At 45.8% G+C, this 21963-nt stretch overlaps 1 protein-coding gene across 3 annotated transcripts in view; it reads left to right on the forward strand.

Annotated features, from left to right (window-relative positions):
- The window catches only part of SPDYC (speedy/RINGO cell cycle regulator family member C), a 137033-nt gene that overhangs the window by 53738 nt on the left and 61332 nt on the right, over positions 1–21963 (forward strand). For all 3 annotated transcript variants that reach the window (XM_086936678.1, XM_086936679.1, XM_086936680.1), the window contains exons 2-4: positions 2124–2377; positions 3058–3116; positions 7818–7903. In XM_086936678.1, the coding sequence (XP_086792804.1) occupies positions 2161–2377; positions 3058–3116; positions 7818–7903 (362 nt within the window). In that variant the 5' untranslated portion in view covers positions 2124–2160. The remainder of the gene's footprint in view (positions 1–2123; positions 2378–3057; positions 3117–7817; positions 7904–21963) is intronic.

Consider the following 21963-nt stretch of genomic DNA (forward strand, 5'->3'; position numbering starts at 1 on the left):
CAAAACCGTCTCTATTAGCCTTATTCTTCAAGCCCATGACAAGGGGGAGCTACCCATCTAGAAATCATTTCAGTCATTTTATGCTGGCCCTGTCTATAATCTCTTTTCAGGGCCATACTTCTATTTATCCGAGTACCAAAGTACTTGACCGTCACTACAAAGGAAATTCTGATGTGTATTTGTTGGTGCTGTCAGAGGGAAAGTCACCGACTTCCTCCAATTAATGAAAATTTGTGACACAGCTGAACGCTTATGTTTTCTTTAGCAATCCTATTCAGGCACTCGGTAGGGTCTCTTAAATACAGGGTCACATTGTCTGCTATATTTGAGGTCTACTGATACTGCTAGTCACTTATTCTGAGTAATATTGACAGAGCATCACCAATTAGTGGCTCCAGGACTAATGCAAATAGAATCAGATGGGAGGGGTTGGGCTTACCTCTCTTGTACCTCTGGTCGAAGCAGATCGTGGGTGACAACTAGCCATTTATACAGATTTTCACCGAGGAAGAGTAAACCAATCTATCCCGGTCTATGATGTCTGCGGCAGACCCATTCTTATTAGTGTGGTTAACTCCATACCAGAGAATCAAATGCTCTCGAAGCACTAAGGATTATCGACCACATTAAGATCAGGTTTTAGGTCCTGTATGAGCGTAAAAGTGTGCAGATTATGGGCAGTTGAACAGCTTGTAACTAACCCATACTGATCCGGTAGATCCATGTCCGGTAGTAAGTGACTGAGATGGTTTGCAAACAATTTGGCCAAAACGTTTGCTTCACAATTCAGGGGAGACGATGATGGATATGATTCACAATTAACGAGTTTTCTTGACTTTAACAGGGCAGCTGCTATTGCTTACTGTAGGAGGTAGTATCTGCTGCTGCCTAGTCTCGGTCTCTTGTATACTGAACAGATCTACTACTTTACTTCAATTAAGGACCCTCTAAAGCTGCAAGCCATTACATTATAATTTAGACTGCTTACTTACTAGTCTATTGGTACTAGTAACTTATAGTCATACATCTTGTCTCCTAACTATTAAAAATCCACCAACCTGGCCATGCTTTTCTGCTATGGGATCATACCCCATATGGTTGTTATTGTTTCATCCAGTATTGGTCTGGCAACGATCGAGATTCCTCCAATGTTTGGAGTTAATTTTCTTGTCCAGTCAAGTGCTTACAAAGTAATTTCAGGATACCACTACCTTTAGCTATACATATACCCCTTATTATAGACTTAAAGACCTCCCACACCACCCCCAAAAGACCAATGGTCTGAGCCTTTCCGACAATCATAATCGGCCCCTTAGTGTAAAGCATGCTGATAATGGCTAGATTAGAACTTGATCTCTGTTCAGAGCTCTTTGGGTATAGGAGTTCCAGGGAGCTACACCAATTCTGTAGGAACTGCCCTAGAGTGTCATTGGTTTAACTGGAGGACGTACTTTGCCTCGAGTGCAAGTCATTCAGCTATCCGTCAAGTTATTAAAAATTACACTTTACTGTTTTATCTTTCAATTGATGTCAATTCTCATGTTGTCCGTTTGATAGTTCTGGGATGTTCACAAATGAAAGTTCCCATTCACAGAAGTTTCAAAGCTGGAGCTCTGTGAATGGCCTCTTTGGGCTGGGATTTTTGCCTTCTACATCCAGCTGTACATGAATGGGACCGGTACAGCTTCTGGAATTAAAGGGGCTCTTTTGTTTTCTTATTAGAACATAAATGTCTATTTGCGAAGCGTTCTCAGTCTCTTGGCTATATATTTTAATTGACATACACATTTTTAAAGTAGAAGTACCTTACGAATTTACTACTTTCACTTTGAAACTTGTTATGTGAATCCCCCACTTGCACAGCTAATTTATGGTTTAATAGTATGAACGCATCCATGACATTACTGTCTTATAAGATTTTATAAAAAATGTATTACATGTGGTGAGCGGGTCTGGTGGAGTTGGGATCGGCAGTGGTCCATGTTTTGAGCTGTAGAGTAGAAATGTGTATTCGTATTTGGAGAGAGGATTGGGTTTTATTTTGTATCTGAGTCTCTGAGCAGTTCAAATGTTATCTCCCGATGTTGAAAGACAAATTCTTACATCCCTTTACATCTTTTTAGATCATCCCCAAAGGCTTTGCTGCACACAGCTCCGAATATGAGGCATACCCAGAACAGCATGCGGACACAGTCTGCGGTCCCGAGTGGGGTAAAGCCTGGAATTGTACGGCAGCAACAGCATGCACGGGTTGTTGGAGCGCGGATCTCGCGAATCCCTGAGAGAGGGGATGCCCCAGCTACCAAGCACAAGAGTGTGCGCCACGCCCACTTGAACTTGCAGCCAGAGGAGCGGCAGGCCTTCTTCATGCTCCTGGGTGAGTAATTTGCTTTGGAATTCAGTGTCCTCTTCCTTGCCCACCTGCATTACCTTGGTTGGGGGGTGGGGGCGGGGGGCATGTAAGATGTGTGTGCTGCCCTTTAGTTTAGATTGGATAGCCTGTTGGTAGGGACCTGTGCCTAGGCAGGGCTTTTGGAGCAAAACCGGATTACTTAACCATACCAGCAGGCTGGGATCCTTTGACCTGCTGAATGAAATTTGTTGTTCACTGGACAAGAATATCTGCTCCCTAGTAGTTTGACAAGGCCACTAAGCTCGTAGTGTAGTACACATGTTTTGTTTTATTTTTATAAATAATCGCAGCCCCTGAACGTTGTCCTGGCAGCCATGTGCATGCTTAAGGTGTCTATGAGTAAAACTGGTTGAGCCCAAGACTGATCTCACCAGTAGCAGGAGCTCAAGCGAGCAGTTTGGGGTTAACTACAGTCTAATCAGTGACTTGGTATGTTGGGTAGGATTTTCATAAATATGGGGCTACTGATTGCATTCAAAACTTTGTCTGCTTTGTAGCTCATAATGTGCTGCATGTTTGTGTCTGAAAGTGTTGCTGGCGGTGGGTAAATGATAACACTATAATTGCACCCATGTGACAAAACAACCTCATTGTAAGTAGTGTTCTGTGTCGGGTAACTTGGATTTTGTTTTTCTCCATTGCAGAAAATGACTTGATACAGGAGTTCCTGTCTATGGATGCCTGCCACAAGATTTCTGATAAGGTACTACTTTTTACATACTACGTCCTGTGCTTCTGAATGGATTGCTTTGAATGGTTAGTAACCCAGGAGTGATGCTCCGAATGAGCATGTCTCCTTCTTAATTCATGGTGGGGAGCTGTGAGGTACAGCCCTGCAAGTTTTGTTTGTCCTTAAAGATAAATATCTGGCAAGTGGAATAAGCCCCCTCCTCTTGAGGCACAAATCCTCACATCTTTATCCTGCTTGTTGCCCCTCCCCCGTTCACCAGTAACTAAAGGGTAGAGCAGAGTGGTAGCCACTAGGTAGGACTCTAGACGAGGTTTCATAATTTGGGATTACTTTTCTTGATTCGAATTGAGTGTATTAGAAAAGATTTTGCATATGCCAGTTTAAGAGCTAAAGTAACTGACTACATAAGCACTGACGTGTTCTCGAAGGTTATCCCAAGGGCAAGCTAGAAGGACGTAAGTGTGTGATGTGTTAATGTTCAAAATATTTTATTACATTTTTGATAAAAGAAGCTACAAAAAATCTCCAAAAAGGTACAAACGTTTATTCAATTAAACAATATGCAATTAGATAAACATTACAATGAGCATCAAATATTTTTCGAAGTACCTATTACGCAAAAATCATATCACTATAAAGTTAGATATAGAATTATATTGTCCTTTCCATTTCTTTTACTGAGCTGCGAAGTTAAAGTATTAAGCCTAACCATAGAAAGTTATGTAATGCTAACAACTCAAACCTAAATATTAATCAATTGGTTTCCCAATTTTTTGATAATTTGGAGTATTATGAATGATACCAGATAATGTCAAATTACCACCTCTTCTAGTAGAAATTATCCAAGCCCACCACGCATGAACTGATGAGGAATCTTTCGAATAGGTAGTAGTTGACTTTAAAGCTGCTGCTATTAAGACATCAACAAGTTTGTTGTTCAGCAGAGACATTTTAGTGGAGAGAGAGAGAGAGGGAATAGGATTTACAAATAACTTATCACAGCAAAGGTCTGTTTAGTAATGCTATGAGTGCTGGAGTCTTTTATGCAGACTAATATGTTCTCTCGGTGCAGCTAGTCGCCAACAATCTTGCAGTACTAACAGGTGTCGAACTGCCTTAAATATCCACGGTCCTGCCTGTCTGCATTCCTCACCTCATTGTGCTTGTAATTTTTGCTCACAATTATTACTGCTAGTTTGGAAACCTACTTTTGTAGTCCTGAGGATGGGTGATTGGCCCTTTCTGAAGAACCTTCCTGAATGGCGCCGGCCAGTTAGCAGTACTGATTGCAGGTTGTGTGGCTACCATTCTGAAAGAATGGAACACATAGTCTGTGCATGCCCTGCATTGCTTATGGCCAGACGGTTATTGCTGCGAAACCAATGTATTATGTTGGGAGTGCCAAGCAATAATGGCCGCTCCTAACCCAGACAACACCAACTAAACATTGGGCATACGAAATTCGTCCACAAAGCGTCAAAACTATTGGAATCCACAACCACATCCAAACCCTCCTCCTCTTAGCATGGCAGCAGAGTTAATAGACTCAACAATCAAATTGGAGACTACATCATTAGAAATACAGATCGATGCCCCCCACCAGAACATTATTAGCCCATAATGGTCCCCCTAATTTTTAGTAATTTTAAATCCACAGTTTTTAACATTTATCTTTTGTCATTTTTATCGTCTGATTTAGTCCGGTTTTAAATTGTAAATGTTTTTTTTAAACCAATCAATAGTGTCTTACTACTAGTTTGGGCCAATTGTAACCTACTTGTACTGAGTAGTTCCTACCTTAATGCTGTGGGCACATTCTAAGTTTCAGTGTGTATTTACATAGAGTTGTCTTTTTTCTCGAAGTCTCTGCTGTGCATCCTAGCACAGGTTTCGGGGTATCACCCCTAATCAGACTGGCTATGTCCCAGGATGCTTGTTTCCGGTCCAGGGATGACCTGGCTTGGCAGTTCAGGCTGGAATGTTTCAACAGGGAGCAGGGTCCAGACTGATTTGTTTAAACTAGGGTGGCATGATGAGCAAAAAAATGGATTTAACCCAGATCTGTGACTGGGGGTGGGTTTGATATGTTCAGCATTCCGCACATCTTAGTCTTTGCTTTCTTGGAGTATTCTAGAAAACACAATCACTTGTAGGTTTTCAATTGGAGTTAGCTTGCCATTTATTAACCAGTTTGCTGCCCCATTTACGCATCATGAAAGTGTGTAGACTGGCTCGCTTATGTATATATATACCAATCGAGAAATTGACAACGCCCGGTAACGTTTTCCTTTTGTCACCTGATAGGAAGCAACCTTCAGTACAGGGTGTTGGAGAGTGGGGGGGTGTATGTATGGTTGGGGAAATTACTGTTGCCTTTCTGGGTACTGTCAAACATCTTAAAGCAGCCCATTGCACTTTCAAACTGCTTCATTGTGTGTTCTTTCTGTGACTGGGACTGCAAGGTCAGTTAGAGAATCAAGCTGGTCCCAAAAAATTCAAACCAGAGCAGAGGCACATACCCACACTTTTGTAAGGGGACAGCTGGATACTAGGGAAATCTGCCAACCCCCGGCACTTCTGAACACTTATTGTGAGGACGACCCATTATTCTTACTTGGAATGCTCTGCTCAGTTCAAACATCAGTTAAAAACAATGTCCTCGTTTCTGTGACAAAAGTTCTGAAATGCGTGGGGTACAGAAAATCTCCCCATGTTTCCACATTTCTACCAATTAAAATTGTATCACACACATGGGTGGACCTTTCATAACTGACTGGTAAAGGCCAAATATGAATGTGCGAGACCAATGTGGTCTTCACATGGTAGTTTGTAGCTTTCCTGCCCCATGCAGAAGCCCCAACCATATTTGGGGTGCAGTTCTTATAAGATGTGTTTGCAACAGGCATGTATTTTGCCTTGAATTTTCTGTCAAAAGAAGTTGTGGGTCCTTTATTTTTTTTTTAACCTATCCTTTGACTTTTGCAGAGTATTTTGGGTAATGTGTTTAGGGTCCTGATGCCATATCGCCATGAATCAGCCTTTGTCTCTAGTTTTCAGAAATGTCTGGGGTTGGTAGGTTCCACTGGGTTCTGGATACCCTTGGCACAAATAACTTACCCAAGGAATCTCTTGATTCAGAAGCATTCCTTGGATTCTAGTTTGTTTATCCCTTGTAAAACCATAACATAAGACCTAGGAATGCATATTTGGCTCAAGCCTTTTAATGGGGTGGAGATAGTTACTGTCAGTCTTCCTCACACACATCCTACTATGTTTTTTTTGGGGGGGGGGAAGAGTGTGCAATTCTGAGTAATGTCTTGCTCGGCGCAATGTCCCCGGCCATTCGGGGCCAGTATGGTTTTACCCCAGCAATAGAAGACTTCATGATGGCCAATTATTAAAACCTAATTGGTTGTGCTATACTTTCAGAGTCCACGAGCGATAACTATGCCCTTATAGGATGGGTATCATAAACTGACATTTAATTTGCAGGTGCGTTCCAAAGGCACTCCACTTAATTTATTGCCTGTGTACACCCTGAAACCATAAACCCTTGTCTGGAGCACCCACACTAACCTCAACAACCATGTTTTTTGGGGTGGGGGAGGGTCATCCTTGGCAGGAGGCTGTTCCTACGTAAGGGAAAGTGAAGGAATTGCTATGGGGTGGGAGTTGCTAAAAATAGGACGCATCCTGTTCAGTGTTCTCCAGCCGGAGCTAGGAAGACATGGCTTGCACAAATAGATTCCCTAGCCTGTACATAATTAGGTAGCTAGTATTCTGCTTTGCCTTTACCTAGAGTTTGATCTCCTCAAATGTGATTCACCACAATTTCGCAATCTGGCTCTATTTTAGATAATAGATTGTGCATATTCCATTGCCTTCGAGAAACCATACACCTAATATTGCCAGACTCCCCACTTTCAGAAAGTTAGAGCAAGTTTACTTTGTGGGTAAATGTTTGTGAGCTCCCACTGTGCTTGGAGCTCTTGGGAGAGGATGGGGAACGCATGGTAGAATGCCTCTCCTCATTAACTCCATAGTTTTACAGTTTGACTTGGACCTTTGCTGTTCTCCTTATGAACACCACAGATTATTTTATCCTCATTATGCATTTTTCACATTGCCATCTTTTACCTGCTTGACACTTTGTAGCCGCTTTCTTTTCAGTTTTTTTTTTGCAGTAAATTATATATATTTTAAAAAAAATTGTAACATTCAGTTGTCTTTTGATTTTTAGTAGTTTCCAATTTCCTGAAGTACTCTAAAGGTAGTTTATGAAGCTAATTTGAGTCTTCAGTTTGCCTCCTGGCTGAAGTAGTATCTACGCAGTCTCTCCTACGGTCGCCCCCTCATTTTGTAACCTTGATGACCGTTTCCTGTTCTGGGCTTTCAAGTAGAGACTGAATGCATTCTAGGTGTTGTGTTTTCTGTGGAGTTAGACAGCCACACACAATACTAGTTAGTACCCCAGGACTGGGAACAATGTCCTTAATAATGTGGATTGAGGTGGTCCCCCTAGAGACGCCCTGACTATTCTTCTTGAGGAGATTAAAAAAAATCCATGTGTTACTGATTGCCTTGTGATGGTGCTTCCTCTGATAGAGCAGTTTTCTGTGATTCAAAGTGGGTGGTAATGTCCCTACATCTGGGACAGACTGACTAGATTGGCAAAACAATATTTTAAATGCTATATATTCATTTTGTGTACAGTATCTTCTAGCCATGGTGTTGACTTACTTCAAACGTGCTGCCTTGAGACCTGCTGACTACTCGAGGATGAATTTCTTCCTGGCATTGTAAGTACCTAAAGATTTTTGTATCTTCTTGGGAATTTGGGAACTCCAGGAGTGAGGTAGCAACTTGATAATGTTAACCCCGTGCTTGAAAAGCATAATTTGAATGCCTATCTAAACTGATCTCATAGGTAAGATTGCCTCTTTCCACACGTCCTTACGCAGAACCCTTTCCCCTTCCCCGCAAAGTCCTGGGGCGTACATGCCGTTTGAATGCTTCCACTATCTTGGAGGAACTGGAGCGTCCCAATTATTCAGGATAGGCTAGGTTTCTACTTAGTCTGAAGTTTCCCTGCCTTAACCCAAAATACTTGCTTTAGTTTCGTAATCACCTGTTTCCCATGTGGTAACTCATCCCCCTTCTGTTATCTTAGCTTCAGCTTGTAAAGCCCGCCTCCACTACTGCAACTTAGACATTGAGCCAGTACAATAAAAAGATTTTTGGAAACTGAACTGAGACCAATGATTATGCAACCTTTGAAGTGCTCAGAGGGCAGGTTTTAGTTATCTGGTAAAGCCACATATGATGTGAAGGGCTCAAGACATAAGTGACTGCACACCTAAGTGCCCTGATATCGCAATCTGGCCTTGCTGAGAGAAGTCTTGCAACTATATCCCAGTGATCATTGGAGGCTCAGGAAGATGTTGTGCCAAATTCAAAAAGTGAGATGTTTTTTTGGGAACTGTAGTCAGACTTGACTATTTGTGGAACGTATGGTGTCTTCGTCTGGTTGGGAAATAATTTAAAAAGCTTTAGTTACAAAGTGGCTGTCCATCCCACCGTTGTGTACTTACTTGTTGTGCTGTTCAATGAGCTAGAAACTCCTGTCACCTACCAGGCAGTCACATCTGAGGCCATAGCTCCACAATCTCGTACTCTGCTTCTTGAATAGGAGGTTTTTTTTGAAGGGGGAGGGGAGGATTGTTTCTGAATACTAGTTCAGCTTTTCTATGAAATTTACAAGCCTTTTTGTCAAGCCATAGTTGCTAAAATGAGAAATTGGGCAACAGCAGGAGGCCTGAAAACTGTACCAGCTCATTTAAGATTTTAGTAGTCGTAGAGGTTTTCTTTATTACTTAATGTGTTTGCTTAAAAAAATAGTAGAACTGAATATTTGAAGATGGAGTTCAATATTAAAGCCCTGTGAGTTTAATTCGGTTTTAGGTGAGCTGAAGTAGTTAAAGTTTCAGATTCTTGAAGCACATGCAGTTTAGACCATGGACTTGTCTGGTAGACACTGCGGATGGTCAGGTGTGCCGTGGGCTTTTTAAGGTTCTTTACTTTATGCTGACATAATTATTCCTTAGGTACAACAGTATTGTACTACTGCATGGATAGGCTGTGTAATGCACAAAAATCTTGCATGAATGCTCCACTTTGCTGGAGTCTCTCTGTAGGCTTAGGCATGTTCTAGCAGCCTTTGTTGTCCTGTTGAATCTATCACTAACGTATTTCTGATTATACTATTTCCTTACCTTAGAATATCCCCAGGCATCAGACTGGATCCGGAAAGCTTTCTTCAGCAGTACCCCTGCGCGTCGATGGGTGTCATCGTACGGCTCCACGTATGTCATTGGCGTCTTATTCGCTGAGATGACGTCACTGGAGCTACTTAGACGCACCCACGCGCTCTGATGTCAGTTCTTTCTTTTTCTGGGCCAGCAAGCGCAGATCCGGAAAGAGCGGTACCCTGTCAACTTGTTGATTAAAGTGTTTGTTTGATTAAATTGCAAGTAAATCTTAGTCCTGGTGCATAGGGATGCCCGGTTTCAAGCTTTGCGAGGCCTGTCCGCGCACTGTCGCTGACAGACCCACACCTTTGAGCGTCTCTGTTGGGGCGTGACCATGACACTGAGCCGTGTTCCCACTGCCGAGCCATGGCCCTGAAAACTTTGCGGAAGTGGTCCTGAAAGTGGCTGGAGGCCTGAGTCGGCCCCACGTCATTCCAGGTCCCTCTCTCGTGGGAGGTCGATGGCCCGGTTGCAGAGCAAGCACCATCATTCGAAGTCTTGGCACTCTGAGTCAGGTAAGGCGAAGCACAAAGAGTCAAAGAAGCGTTGTCGCTCGAAGTCCTCTTCTCGCCGGTCGCGGGACGCAGCTGAGGGGGCAGGTGGGCCCCGCCCCTGCGGCTCCGATGGAGCCTGAGCAGTTACCGTTGGCTTACCCATCCTGCACAGGTCCATTAACGTCCCCAGCCGAATTGCAAGAGTTCCTTCCCGCAATGGCACGTATCTTCGGCCCGTGCGACCCAGTCTGATCGCCTTCAGGCCCGCGGGCCCCACTGTTCCGCGACATCTCCGGCCCTCACGTCAAGACCCAGAGGCCTCCATATCTCTGGCCGGGGCTCCCTGTTCTTGCCGGTTGACCTAGTACAGCCCCCACTGGCATCGGCGTCTCCTACAGTGGCGCCGGCGTCTTCGTCTTTTCAGACGTCGGCACGGTGCTGGAGGGATGTCTTCTGACGCAGATCCCAACGCCAATAGGGAACTATTACCCTTTTATTCACCCACATCTTTGTACACTTGTGCAGGAAGGGGAGAATTGGGAAGTGGTTTGAAGACCCTCTCGCAGCATAGTGCTAGTCCGTCCCAGACTGAGAGGCAGAGGCCGATGGGCCGGATTACACTCCGGCGCCTGGTTCACCATTCCCTTCAGCTACTATGGAGGAGAGTGGTTCCTTTTCCATGGTGCTGCGTAGGGCGGCCGAGTTCTTGAACTCTAGCTCCTTACAGTGGCTGTCGGGACCAGCCTACTGACTGAAGTGCTTCGGCCAGCTTCTTCTACAGAACCGCTGTTGCCGTTTGAGGCACTTTCTGATGTACTTTTGGACACTTGGTCCCGGCCCAACACTGGGGCTTCTGTGGATAAGGGTGTGGGTCCACTCCATTGCCCCGCACCGGGTGACGTAGCCTTTCTCACCCAGCACCCCACACCTAAAAGTTTGGTGGCTTAGGCCTCAGTGTCCCCAAGTGCGTTTCCTTCTGCTCCACCAGACATTGAATCCAAGAAATTGGAGCAGTTTGGCAAGATTTATTCTTCAACAAGTTCAGGACTGCAGTCTGTGAACACTGCCTGTCTTTGGGCTGCTATTCCCATTCTGTATGGGATGCGGTTGAGCAGGTGCTACCTCAGTGTCAAGAGGAGGCTCGGATGGTTCTCTCCAGAGCTCTTATGGAGGGGAGAGTTGCGGCCAAGTTCGCTATATGTTGTGGTCTTGATACCGTTGATTCGCTGGGAAGGGTGATTACTACATCTGTGATGTTACGTTGTCATGCCCGGTTGAGGAAGACTGGCTTTTCTGCAGATGTCCAGAATACTTTGATGGACATGGCCTTCAGTGGCACCCGTCTCTTTGGTGATAAGGCGGATTCCACATTGGAGCGTTATAAGGACTACCGGGCCACGGCCAAGTCCTTATGCCTTTCGACTGCATGTACTCCTTCCATTTCCAACTTTCGTTCCTTTAGGCATGCACACATGTTCTTTTCAGAATAAACCTGTGCAACAACAGTACCAGTGCAGCCGCGGACGTGGGGCTCGCAAAGTTGGGTCACGGCGCCCACGTGCGGGTCAGTCCACCAACACCCCTGCGGCCAGTGCCTCCACACCTTCCTAGGTGTTTGAGGCCCACCAGATGCCAGTGGGAGGCAGGATTCGTCATCAGCTCCCCCACTGGCGCACCATTACATCAGACAGGTGGGTTCTGGAGATTGTTCGAAGGGGCTACCACCTCCCCTTAAAGTCTAGCCCCCAGCCATGCCACCGCTGTTCTGCCGCATGTCCGGGAATCATTTGGCACTTCTCCAACAGGAAGTTGCGGCCCTCTTGGCCAAGGGGGCAATCAAGCACATTCCAACGCCAGAAGTAGATCGTGGTTGTTACTCCCACTACTTCTTGGTTTCAAAGGACAAGGGCCTATGTCCTATCTTAGACCTTCGGAACATCAATCACTTCCTCCGAAAGCAGAAGTTCAAGATGCTCTCACTCTGGCTTAGGTCTTGTCTGCTCTTGACCCACAAGACTGGATGATGGCATTGGACCTGCAGGATGCTTATTTTCATATTCCCATCCTGCCAGCCCATCGTCGTTACCTACGAAACACGGTGGGCCAAGAGCATTTTCAGTTCACAGTGCTCCACTTTGGCCTTACCAGTGCCCCTCTGGTGTTATCGAAGGTGATGGTGGTGGTCTCAGCTCATCTGCGCAGATCTGGGGTGTGGGGTTTCAGTCTTCCCTATCTCAACGACTGGTTGTTCAAGGCGGGCTCGCAAGACAATCGTCTCCCACCTCCAGACTACGGCCGAACTCCTGCATTTACTGGGATTTTCCATCAACTTGCTGAAGTCGCACCGGATTCCCTCTCGGAAGCTCCTCTTCATCAGAGCGGTCCTGGACAAGGGGCAGTTTCGGGGTTATCCTCCTGAACAGCGAGTCTAGGACATTTAGGCTTTGATTCGATCTTTCAGCCCTTGTCCTGGGTTTTGGTCAGGAAGACCTTGAGGCTGACGGGACTCATGGCCTCCTGCATCCTGCTGACCACCCATGCCAGGTGGCATAAGCGGGCTCTGCATTGGGACCGGAAGTTTCAGTGTGCGCAGCATCCGGGAAACCTGTCAGATTACATCCAGATCTCAGAGGGCGCTGCACAACAATTGCAGTGGTGGCTCACGAATCGGCATTGGGTCAGCGGCAGATCACTCCCTTCCTTAACCGGAGCACACAGTAGTGACAAATGCGCCTCTCCAGGTTTGGGGAAGCCACATGGGAGAGGCGGAGATCAGAAGCCTCTGGTCTCTGGCAGAGTCCCTGCTCCATATCAACTATCTGGAGCTTCGGGCGATTCTTCTTGCCCTGAAGGCCTCCTCCCCTTTGTCAGGAGGAAGGTAGTGCAGGTGTTCACTGACAACACGAACGCCATGTGGTATTGCAACAAACAGGGTGGGGTGGGGTCGTGGACCCTATGTCAGGAGGCTCTGCGCTTCTGAGCATGGCTGGAACGTAATGGCATTTCCTTGACTGTTCAACACCTGGCAGGTTCTATGAACGCTAGGACGGACAAACTCCGCTGCTTGGTCTGATAGATCGCGAATGGTGTCTTCATTCTGAGGTGGCGCAAGGTCTCTTTCAAAATCTGTGAGAGCCTTGGTTAGATCTATTTGACACCGAAGAGAACACGCAATGTCAGTTCTGCTTGTTGGAATTTCCAAGGTGGCACTTGCTTGGCGACCCTTTTCGTCGCAAGTGGAGTTGCGGTCTGTTGTACGCCTTTTCGCCTATACCACTTTGGCCTGGTTGAGTCTGATCTTCAGAATTCTGGACAGAAGTCATCCTTGTGGCTTTGGACTGGGCTCGAAGAGTTTGGTATTCCAAGTTACTCAGTATGAGCCTGGATCCCCCGATCAGACTGCCTCTGCGGGAGGATCTACTGTCGCAGCAGCAGTGGACGGTTCTCCACCCGAACCTGCCCAGCCTCCACCTACATGCATGGAGATTGAGCGGCGACAGTTTATTCCATTTGATTTACCTTCAGAAGTCTGTGATGTCTTTCTAGCAGCCAAGCGTCCCTCCACTAAATCCGAATACGCCTGCAGGTGGAACAAATTTGTGGAATGGTGCACAGCCGAGACTGTGGATCCCCCTTTCTGTCCTTCTTTCTGAGGTCCTTTTTCTTCCTTCATTCTCTGGCAGGTCTCTGCTCCGGGCATTATCAAGGGCTACCTTTCGACCATTTCAGCCTTGCTGAGGCTACCAGATCAGCTTTCTCTTTTCATATCCCCTGTTGTACAGAGATTATTAAAAGGCATTACGCATATGTTCCCTCCTGTTCCTTTCATAATGCCTCAGCGGGACTTGAATCTTGTTTTGACCTTCCTCATGTGTGCGCCCTTTGAGCCGCTTCACAATTGTCCCTTACGTCTTCGACTTTGAAAACTGCCTTCCTGGTGGCTATCACCTCGGCCAGTGAGTAAGCTTCAGGCTCTTTCTTGTAAGCCTCCTGTTTTGTCGGTTCATCTGGACAAGGTGGTGCATCTTTGTTGGCTACTCGGGCGCAAAGAAAGGCTGGGCTGTTCACAAGAGGACTATCTCCCGCTGGTTCGTCTTGGGTATCAAGGCCTGTTATTCAATGGCTAAGAAGAACCTCTGGTGGCGCTGTGCTCCCATTCTATCGGGGCAACAGCAGCCAATACGGCATTGGAACGTGGTGTCCCCCTGCAGGACCTCCGTCAGGCTGGCACGTGGGCTTCACTGCAAACCTTTACAAAGCATTATTGCCTTGACAGTTCGGATGGACGGCTTTGGCCGTTCTGTTCTCCGTGACTTTCTGGTGTAATCTTATTTGCGGACCCACCACCAGGATTGCTATTGCTGGGATATCTATTCTAAGGTAAGGAATCTATCACGAAGTGTTTCTTTCAGATGCACAAATTACTACTTATGTAACGATATATCTGTAAGAGACATTAGTTAGTAATAGATTCCTTACCGCCCCACCCATTCTCCCATTCTGTGAACTGATTACTGGAGTTAAGGTCATCCTTTCGGGCCCTAGTTTCTGTGCACCAGTGGTCAGTATCTTACACTGCTCTGCCTTCCTGTCGCAGAAAGTTGTGTACAGAACTGACTTCAGCACGCGTCTAAGTAGCTCCATTGACGTCATCTCGGCGAATACGACGCACATGAAGCCATGCGAAGATGCTTATCTACGTGCAGGGGTACTGCTGACGAAAGCTTTCCGGATCCAGTCGGACGCCTGGGGATATTCTACTGTAAGGAAATTATCACAAACTAATGTCTCTTACAGATATATTGTTACACAATGTCCGAGGGAGTCTCCCCTGATCTCTGCTTAGTCATCTTGTTCTGCAGTTTGTCTAAGGATTCAAAACCCTTTTATTGCTTCAGGATATATACAGATTACTCTTTAACTAAATATTCGGTCTGTATTTTTTTACTTTTACTCTCACTTCGTCATGTCCGATAAAGAAAAGGCTCCATTCAGATGACCCTCCTAAGGACTGCATGTATTGCCTTTTATTCAGATCATAAGGCCAAAGAATGTAAGGTATGCCTTACCTTTTTCTAATAAAATCTGCAAGACCATGCGGGCGGCTGCTATTATGGCTACAGAAGCTTAAGGCAAGGAAGGATCCAGTATCTAACGACAGTGGGTAATCATCCTACTCCAGAGTCACATGAGGGGGAGAGCCCCCACCCCCATTCTCCCTCTTTTCTTGAGACCTAAGAAAGCCTCAGAATATACCACTCCTGAGTCTTACAGGTGCAGCCCATCTAAATCTCAGAGAAAGAGAAGGAACAATATACTTCCTCAAGGAACAGTGCAAACTAGGTCTGAGCAGTCTACACCACCCCTTCAAGTTTGGCATTCCTCAAAAACAACAAAAAATTGTTACACATGTAAAACCGCCGATAAGAGACTTGCCGTCAAGGAAAAATCCACAGCCTTGTTGACTGCAACTGTCGCTGGCTTTGTATCATGTGGTCTCTGCCTTCAGCTGGTTCCTCAATGACATTCTTGTCTATGACCCATCTGCCTAAACTGACGCTCAAGGTGATTCCGGCCTGGTCATCGAAGACTGTATCGCCATCTGAGGACGTCGGTGGAAGTGCCAACTTCTACAATTTCGATGTCCCGTATGTCGACTGACACCATTGTTTTGCTGTTGTTACTCACATCCTGGTCGATAGTCTTTTGCGCAGAAAAAGGGCATTTGACCCCTGAGCACACCTCTCCCAGAGAGGTGTTCCCACTGCTTCCATTCCAGCTGTTGGAGGAGGAAGACTCTGCAAAGGTCCTTTTGGGTATTGTTGGACTTGGCCCTTTTTGGCAAGTTTACCCCTTAACTTTTTGCTTTTTCTCTGACATGGTATTGGTGGTTTTAGGCCTCTGAGCACTTTAGTACTGTGGTCCAGTGTAAAGTGTGTGCGCTCTTTGTTACATTAGTCAGGTTGGTCTGCCCTCCCATAGGAATGCTTTGGGGATTCCCTGATCAGTGTGTCTCAGTGGTAGTTCCTGTTAGGAGAGGAGCAGTGCGGCCAAGTCTGGTATGTATGAAATTGTGTGAATAAATGGTGTGCACAGATTTATTGTGGTTATTTTAGAAAGGCCACTTTTAGAAGTTGGTATTACTGTGTGCTATGAGTGTACCTGCCTGATGTGAATTGCATGTCTGGCTTGTGAGGGACAGCAGCTGGGAGGTGTGTCTGGCTTCAGGAGGGGCAGGATGAGTTGGCCCTGGGCTGAATAGGACATCTTGGCTGAGAGTAGTGGGAGGGGTAATCCCCGGACTCTGAATAGGATGGTGCCTGCCCTAGTGAATGCTGGCTCCGCCCCCTGTGGTGTGTATGACCACCTAGCCCCCACCTGACAAAGGGAAAGAGGAGCTTGGTAAACAGTGCTCCAATTTCCCCCTGAACCTGTTGCATCTGGTTACCCCATGCCCTGCACTAACAAAGGATTGTGTGATATAAATATAGGGGCTGTGGCCCCATGCAAATGTTCAGTTCTGGTGTGCTGTTCCTGCTGGGGCATGCTGGTGCCCAGGGAGAGCTGCTATGAGAGCTTACCTCCCTGGGCCCTGCCCTGCATTGCTCCCTTAATCCCCAAGGACTTGATGGGACCAATTTCTTCTTCTTTTAGTAGCGTAGGACCTTCAGGACTTTGGGCAGCATTTGTGCGCACTGGGAGCACGTTATTTTGATTTCCCTTGGGGCGCTGGAGCCTTGCTGCCCTGGGCTGCACAGCGCTGCTCGAGGGAATACCCAGCGTAGGTATTCCCCCGTTATGCTTTAGATGCGGGTGCCCACCCCACTCATACTTATTTAAATGGCTGGAGACCACCCCGCTTTTAGTGTTTAAAAAAAGTGTGTGCCCACTCCGCTTTATATTCTAAATTAGGAGGGAGCCTACCCCTCATTATCAGTTCTTTATTTTTAACTGAGAGTGCCCGCCTCTGGTTCTGTGCCTGAGCCGCGGTCCACCCCGCATTCTATTATTCGGAATCCCTGCCTCGACCCGGGGAAAGCAGGCCGGCCCGGAAGTCAGGAAACTGCCTGACTGGAGGCAGGGCAGGCCGCGTCTCTCCTGGAAGCCGGTGGCGAAGAGGGAGTGCTGGATCAAAGCGGGGCTCCCATGACCTATGGGGAGCCTCGGTGTCAAAGAGGAAGTGCTACTTTCCAGAGCAGAAGTTGCAGCTGCGGCCGCCGATCGCAGGGCTCCCGTGATTGAGGAGAGAGCCCTGCGTCGTACTAGCCGAACCGGGTGAAAAAAAGCACCACTGAGGAGTCCGGTGTCTGGTGTTGGTGGGAAGGAGGTGCCGAGCAAGGCACCGCACCTATATTTGATTTTCCTGAGCGTACTCTCCATTGCCGGCCACTTCAACGCTTTGGGCAATTGTTAATGATGTCAAGTGCCCTGCTAGAAGGCAGCTGCAACGTGTGGGGCATGAGTTTTCTGGGCACAGTCTGTGTCGGTGCCCCCCACTTGAGATTCCGAGCTGCGCAGAAATTAGTGCCAGCTGCAACTTTTAGGCCCTTCTTTCTTTTGGGGGCATTCTTAGGGTGACAGGAGTTAGATTCACCCCTATGCCCCCATACTTTCACAGCTGCGCAGCACTTGGTGCCAGCTGCAACGTTTAGGTCTGCGCAATTGCGCACATGGGTTCTGCTGCCTTGGCAGCACCCTGGCTGCTGGACATGGGGCATTTGAGCCTCCTTTGAGAAGGCCAGGGGGACTGTTGGGTTCATAGGCCACCAGGCCCTAAAGCGATTTATGTGGTGTTAAAAAATTGGATATATGTCGTATGAGTTATGCACCCCGATTTATGCCTCTAGATGTGTTTTTATGATAGAGGTTTTGCATATTGTTATGTTCGAGTTATTCTCTACTGTGGTTTAGGTATGAGATTTGCCTACTATGGTTTATGCTAGTGAGATTATTTCCTAATGTGTGTTATGCTTAGGATGTTATGGTCTAATCTATTAAGGCTTACGAGGTTGGTGCAGAATATATTTCATACCTAATGTGATACTGTGCATAATATGATTAATGTTACAGGATGATGCAGAGTACAGTGTTTGCCAGTAAGTACTGGTTGGTTTCTATGTTAACTGTTCTACGTTTACTATTTTTACAAAGTAATGGTTTGATCAGTGGTCCAAGTGGCCCGGTCATGTGTAATACCCTGTAAATATTGCCCAGTGCAAGTTGGCACCATGTATATTGTGTAATTACTATTCTAATGTGTTTTATGATAATACAAAGGCTATTTTTGATGTAACCTTGGGTGGAGTTCCTTTTGTGGTGTGCCTAGTATGTTGTTGCTGTGTGTTTTGCACAAATGCTTTACGCATTGCCTCCGGGATAAGCCTGACTACTCGTGCAAAGCTACCAAGGGGGTGAGCAGGGGTTACCTTTGGCGTGCAACTCCCTTGTCCTGACTAGAGTGGTGGTCTCTGCCTGGCTTTGTAGCAAGCCTTAGCAAACCAAAGATACCATTTCGAACAGGTATACACACAACCCTTCAGAACACAGTGCCAAGTGAAGGAATAGGAGGGTCAGGATTACTCCCCTCTGGAGCAATATTATCAACAATAGCTGGAGGAAATAGTATTCCTGCCTTCCTCCCTAGTCACAGACTTAAAATGTATTCTTTCAGATTATAGGATGTTCTTTTCTCAAGCCTTCTGCACAGTGCCAGTCTCTCCACCAGGAAAATCTCTACCTATACCCCCATCTATTCTGCTACAAATTCCACTTTTCTTGCCTACTAGAGTTCTCCATATGCCCCAACCTACTCTTCATGAACCTTCAACGTCCGATGACCAGGAAGAGGGCGAGCTCTGTTACCACACCTCCCCCGAGAATGGAATGGTTATCTGATAACCACACCATAGTCACCTTAAACTCCAGTGGGTTCCACACCCGAAGACCTTGGAGGTTTCCATAACTTGCTGGAAAGAGCAGCATAGAGATTTGATTTACCTTTGCCCACCAAGCAGACCAATTTGCCTTCTTTATGATTTTAAAGAACCATTTCGGAAGAGCATAATAGCTAAGCCCATTGAAAGCAACATCTGGGAAGAGGGCTCAAGTCATGAAGACTACAGCCAGAGTAACTGTGTCCTGTTCCTCCCTCCCCAACTTAGAACAGCAAGGCCTGCTGGGTACCACTGTTTCAGCCACCGGGGAGGAGAGAGGGTTGCTTATGACTATTGCAGAGATACCCTTACTACAGAACTGGAGTTAGAGGTAAGAAACTACTCAATCTGTAGTGGGGATCTCTGTGTATAGTCAATCATCTGAAATAGAATAGCAAGCCTATCCCCAAGAAACGAACCCCAGCGGTGGATGAAACAGACAGACCCACTATTGTGCAAATAGATTCCTCAGTGAAGCCTGCCCAACCCAAGCATCTGCCCTGGCATCCGTATCCAGGCAGTAGTGTCTAGTAATGGTATGGACCGACTTCCAAGTGGCAGCCTTACAGATTTCTGCAATAGGGACATTATGGAGTAAAGTCACTGTAGCAGCTTTACCTCTGGTGTAGAGTGAGCCCTAGAAGTGCTCCGGGGTCCACGCACATTGGCGGGACTATTCAGATGATTATGACTATCACAGAGATACCCCTACTACAGAACTGGATTTACAGGTAAGACACCACTACTTACCAACAATATTGCTACTCTGCTTGTACATCTTGCTCACAGCAATCTTGTCCCAGTACTCCCAATACCAGCCACCACCACATTGATCTGCCCCAAGAGATAGAGCTGGGTTTCAAGGCAAGAACATGATCTGTTGCCAGTGACCACCTACAGGCTCCGGCTAGTCCTCCTTCATCAACCAAGTTAGGGAGCAAGATTTCTGCTTACCTCCATCGCCGGCAGGATATAACTACAGACCAATGGGTGCAAAACATTTGGCCATACTCTAGAATGTATTCAAACTCCAGCCTCCCCCCCCCCCCCTCCCCCCCAACACTCTACCGCAACACTGTTCCAAAGCATCCTAAGCTTCTCAAGTTAGAGGTCATTACAATGCTGAACAAAGGAACAATCAAACCAGTTTCCGCATCACAGCGAGGGAGGGGACTCTATTCCCGTTTTTTTTTTTGGTCTGCAAAAAGTTCAGGTCTAAAACGGGTTGCCATTATTTGGACTCTAAACACAGATTTCAAGAAAGTCCTTCCACATGGTGACTTAACAGATATTCTTTTGCTCTTAAATCAAAGGGATTATATGACAACCCTTGACCTTTAGGATGCTGATATCCATATCCCCATCCCATAAAGTTCCTACCATTTACAACACTCCAGTTCGGCGCAGTTCCTTTTTGCTTAAATCTGCCCCTCTCTTATTTACAAAGTGCTTGACACCGGTAGCAGCTTTCCTAAAAAAAAAACCTCAAGTGTTCTGTTGTATTCTCTCCACTTATGTTTTGCCCTTTCTCTTTAAGTTTAACATTCCATTTTCCTGATGTCATTTTCCACTGTGTTCTGCCCAGGCAGTTAGCTCTCTGCTTACTGATGGGATCACCAGCTTTTCTCTGTAGTGCATAATAAATGCCTTATAACCTTTTATTGGCCTCCTAACTTCCTTTACATCACATGGCGACGATGAGCAGGGTGAGCTAAACAACTACAGAGGGAGTGAAACTCTACTGGTGAGAAAGAACCACGCGAATAATTTTTTTTGTGGAGTACTTATTTAAAAGAAAAGTCTACTTGAAAAAGGAACTTAAAGAAATTCTCAAGTGAAGAAAATCACCAGGTAACTAGCGTGAAGATCTACCAAAATTTGATGATGAACAGTTATTAATACTCAAAGTAAAGTGCAACTACTGAAACCCAACCAGTGACTGAACCAAGGTTTACAACAAACCGGTGTGGATCAACTCAACTGAAAATACTAAATGAAATCACCTTATCCTAACAGGCGGTGAGTCAGACTTTTGCTATTTTACTTATTTTTAATGGAAAGACCTATGGGTGAATGATTAACTAACTCGGCGACTATATTTACACTTCGGAACAATCACTTGATTGGCCCTCCAAATCGTTTTCGGACTTGTGTTGCTTAATGCGCTATTTTTGTCCAAAAGCCAAGTTTAATTAACCTGTCGCATCATTCAAAATCAGCACGCATCTTTTGAAACTCTGCGCGAGCTGTCTAAGTGAATAAAAGAAGACTCACTCGAGAACGTCCTTCTCTGCCCGAACGGAGTCAGTCACTCGAAGGTAAACAATTCCATTCAGGAAGACGACTGAGCGTCAGGCAACGTCAGGCGGACATGAGGCAGCGGAAATGAGGTAATGACGTAACGTGAACGCCATCTTTGTTTTGCTCGCGTTACCAAGCAACCCCAGTAACGCGCTCCGACAATCAGAATCTGCAACGTGTGTGGAAAAAACATTGCGAGTTGAAAACAATATCGCGCAGTAAAAGGAATACTGCCTTGTTGGGTGCAAATTCAATATTTAAAAAAGCGAGGCGCAGGTGAAAGGAGCAGTTGCGGAGGAGCAGTTTTGCGCAAGTATTGAAGGACAAATACGGTAAGCTGCTTACACGCTGAACACTACTGTGTGCCACTCGATAGTTTTAAAAAAATTCCTGGTGCAACTAGACAACTAACTTCATTTTTATTGTATTTTTCTGCAAAGAAGCACAATATTTACTTGATGTGAATGATTAAGACATTGCGAAGAAGTGCTCAAATAGATTAGCTTTAAAAAAAAAAGAAAGAGTATCCACATACAGAGGGACAGTGCATATAAGCTATACTATCTTGTTTTCCTGTGAATAAAATGGAGAATCTCAATGTTATCGCACCTCCCATGTTCCTACAAACGACTGGAGATCCACCCATCGAGTGGGATGAATGGATAGACATGTTTGAGAACTATATAGAGGCATTAGATGGAAAGGATTTTAGCGCAACTAGGAAAAAAGCCCTTTTGCTAAGCGCTCTAGGTAAAGAAGGCCAACGTTCCTTTAAATATCTTCCAGTAGGATTGAATCAAGATGGGAGAGCAATTACCAACGT

The sequence above is a fragment of the Lissotriton vulgaris genome, chromosome 9 (assembly GCF_964263255.1).
Source record: "Lissotriton vulgaris chromosome 9, aLisVul1.2, whole genome shotgun sequence".
Taxonomy (NCBI): domain Eukaryota; kingdom Metazoa; phylum Chordata; class Amphibia; order Caudata; family Salamandridae; genus Lissotriton; species Lissotriton vulgaris.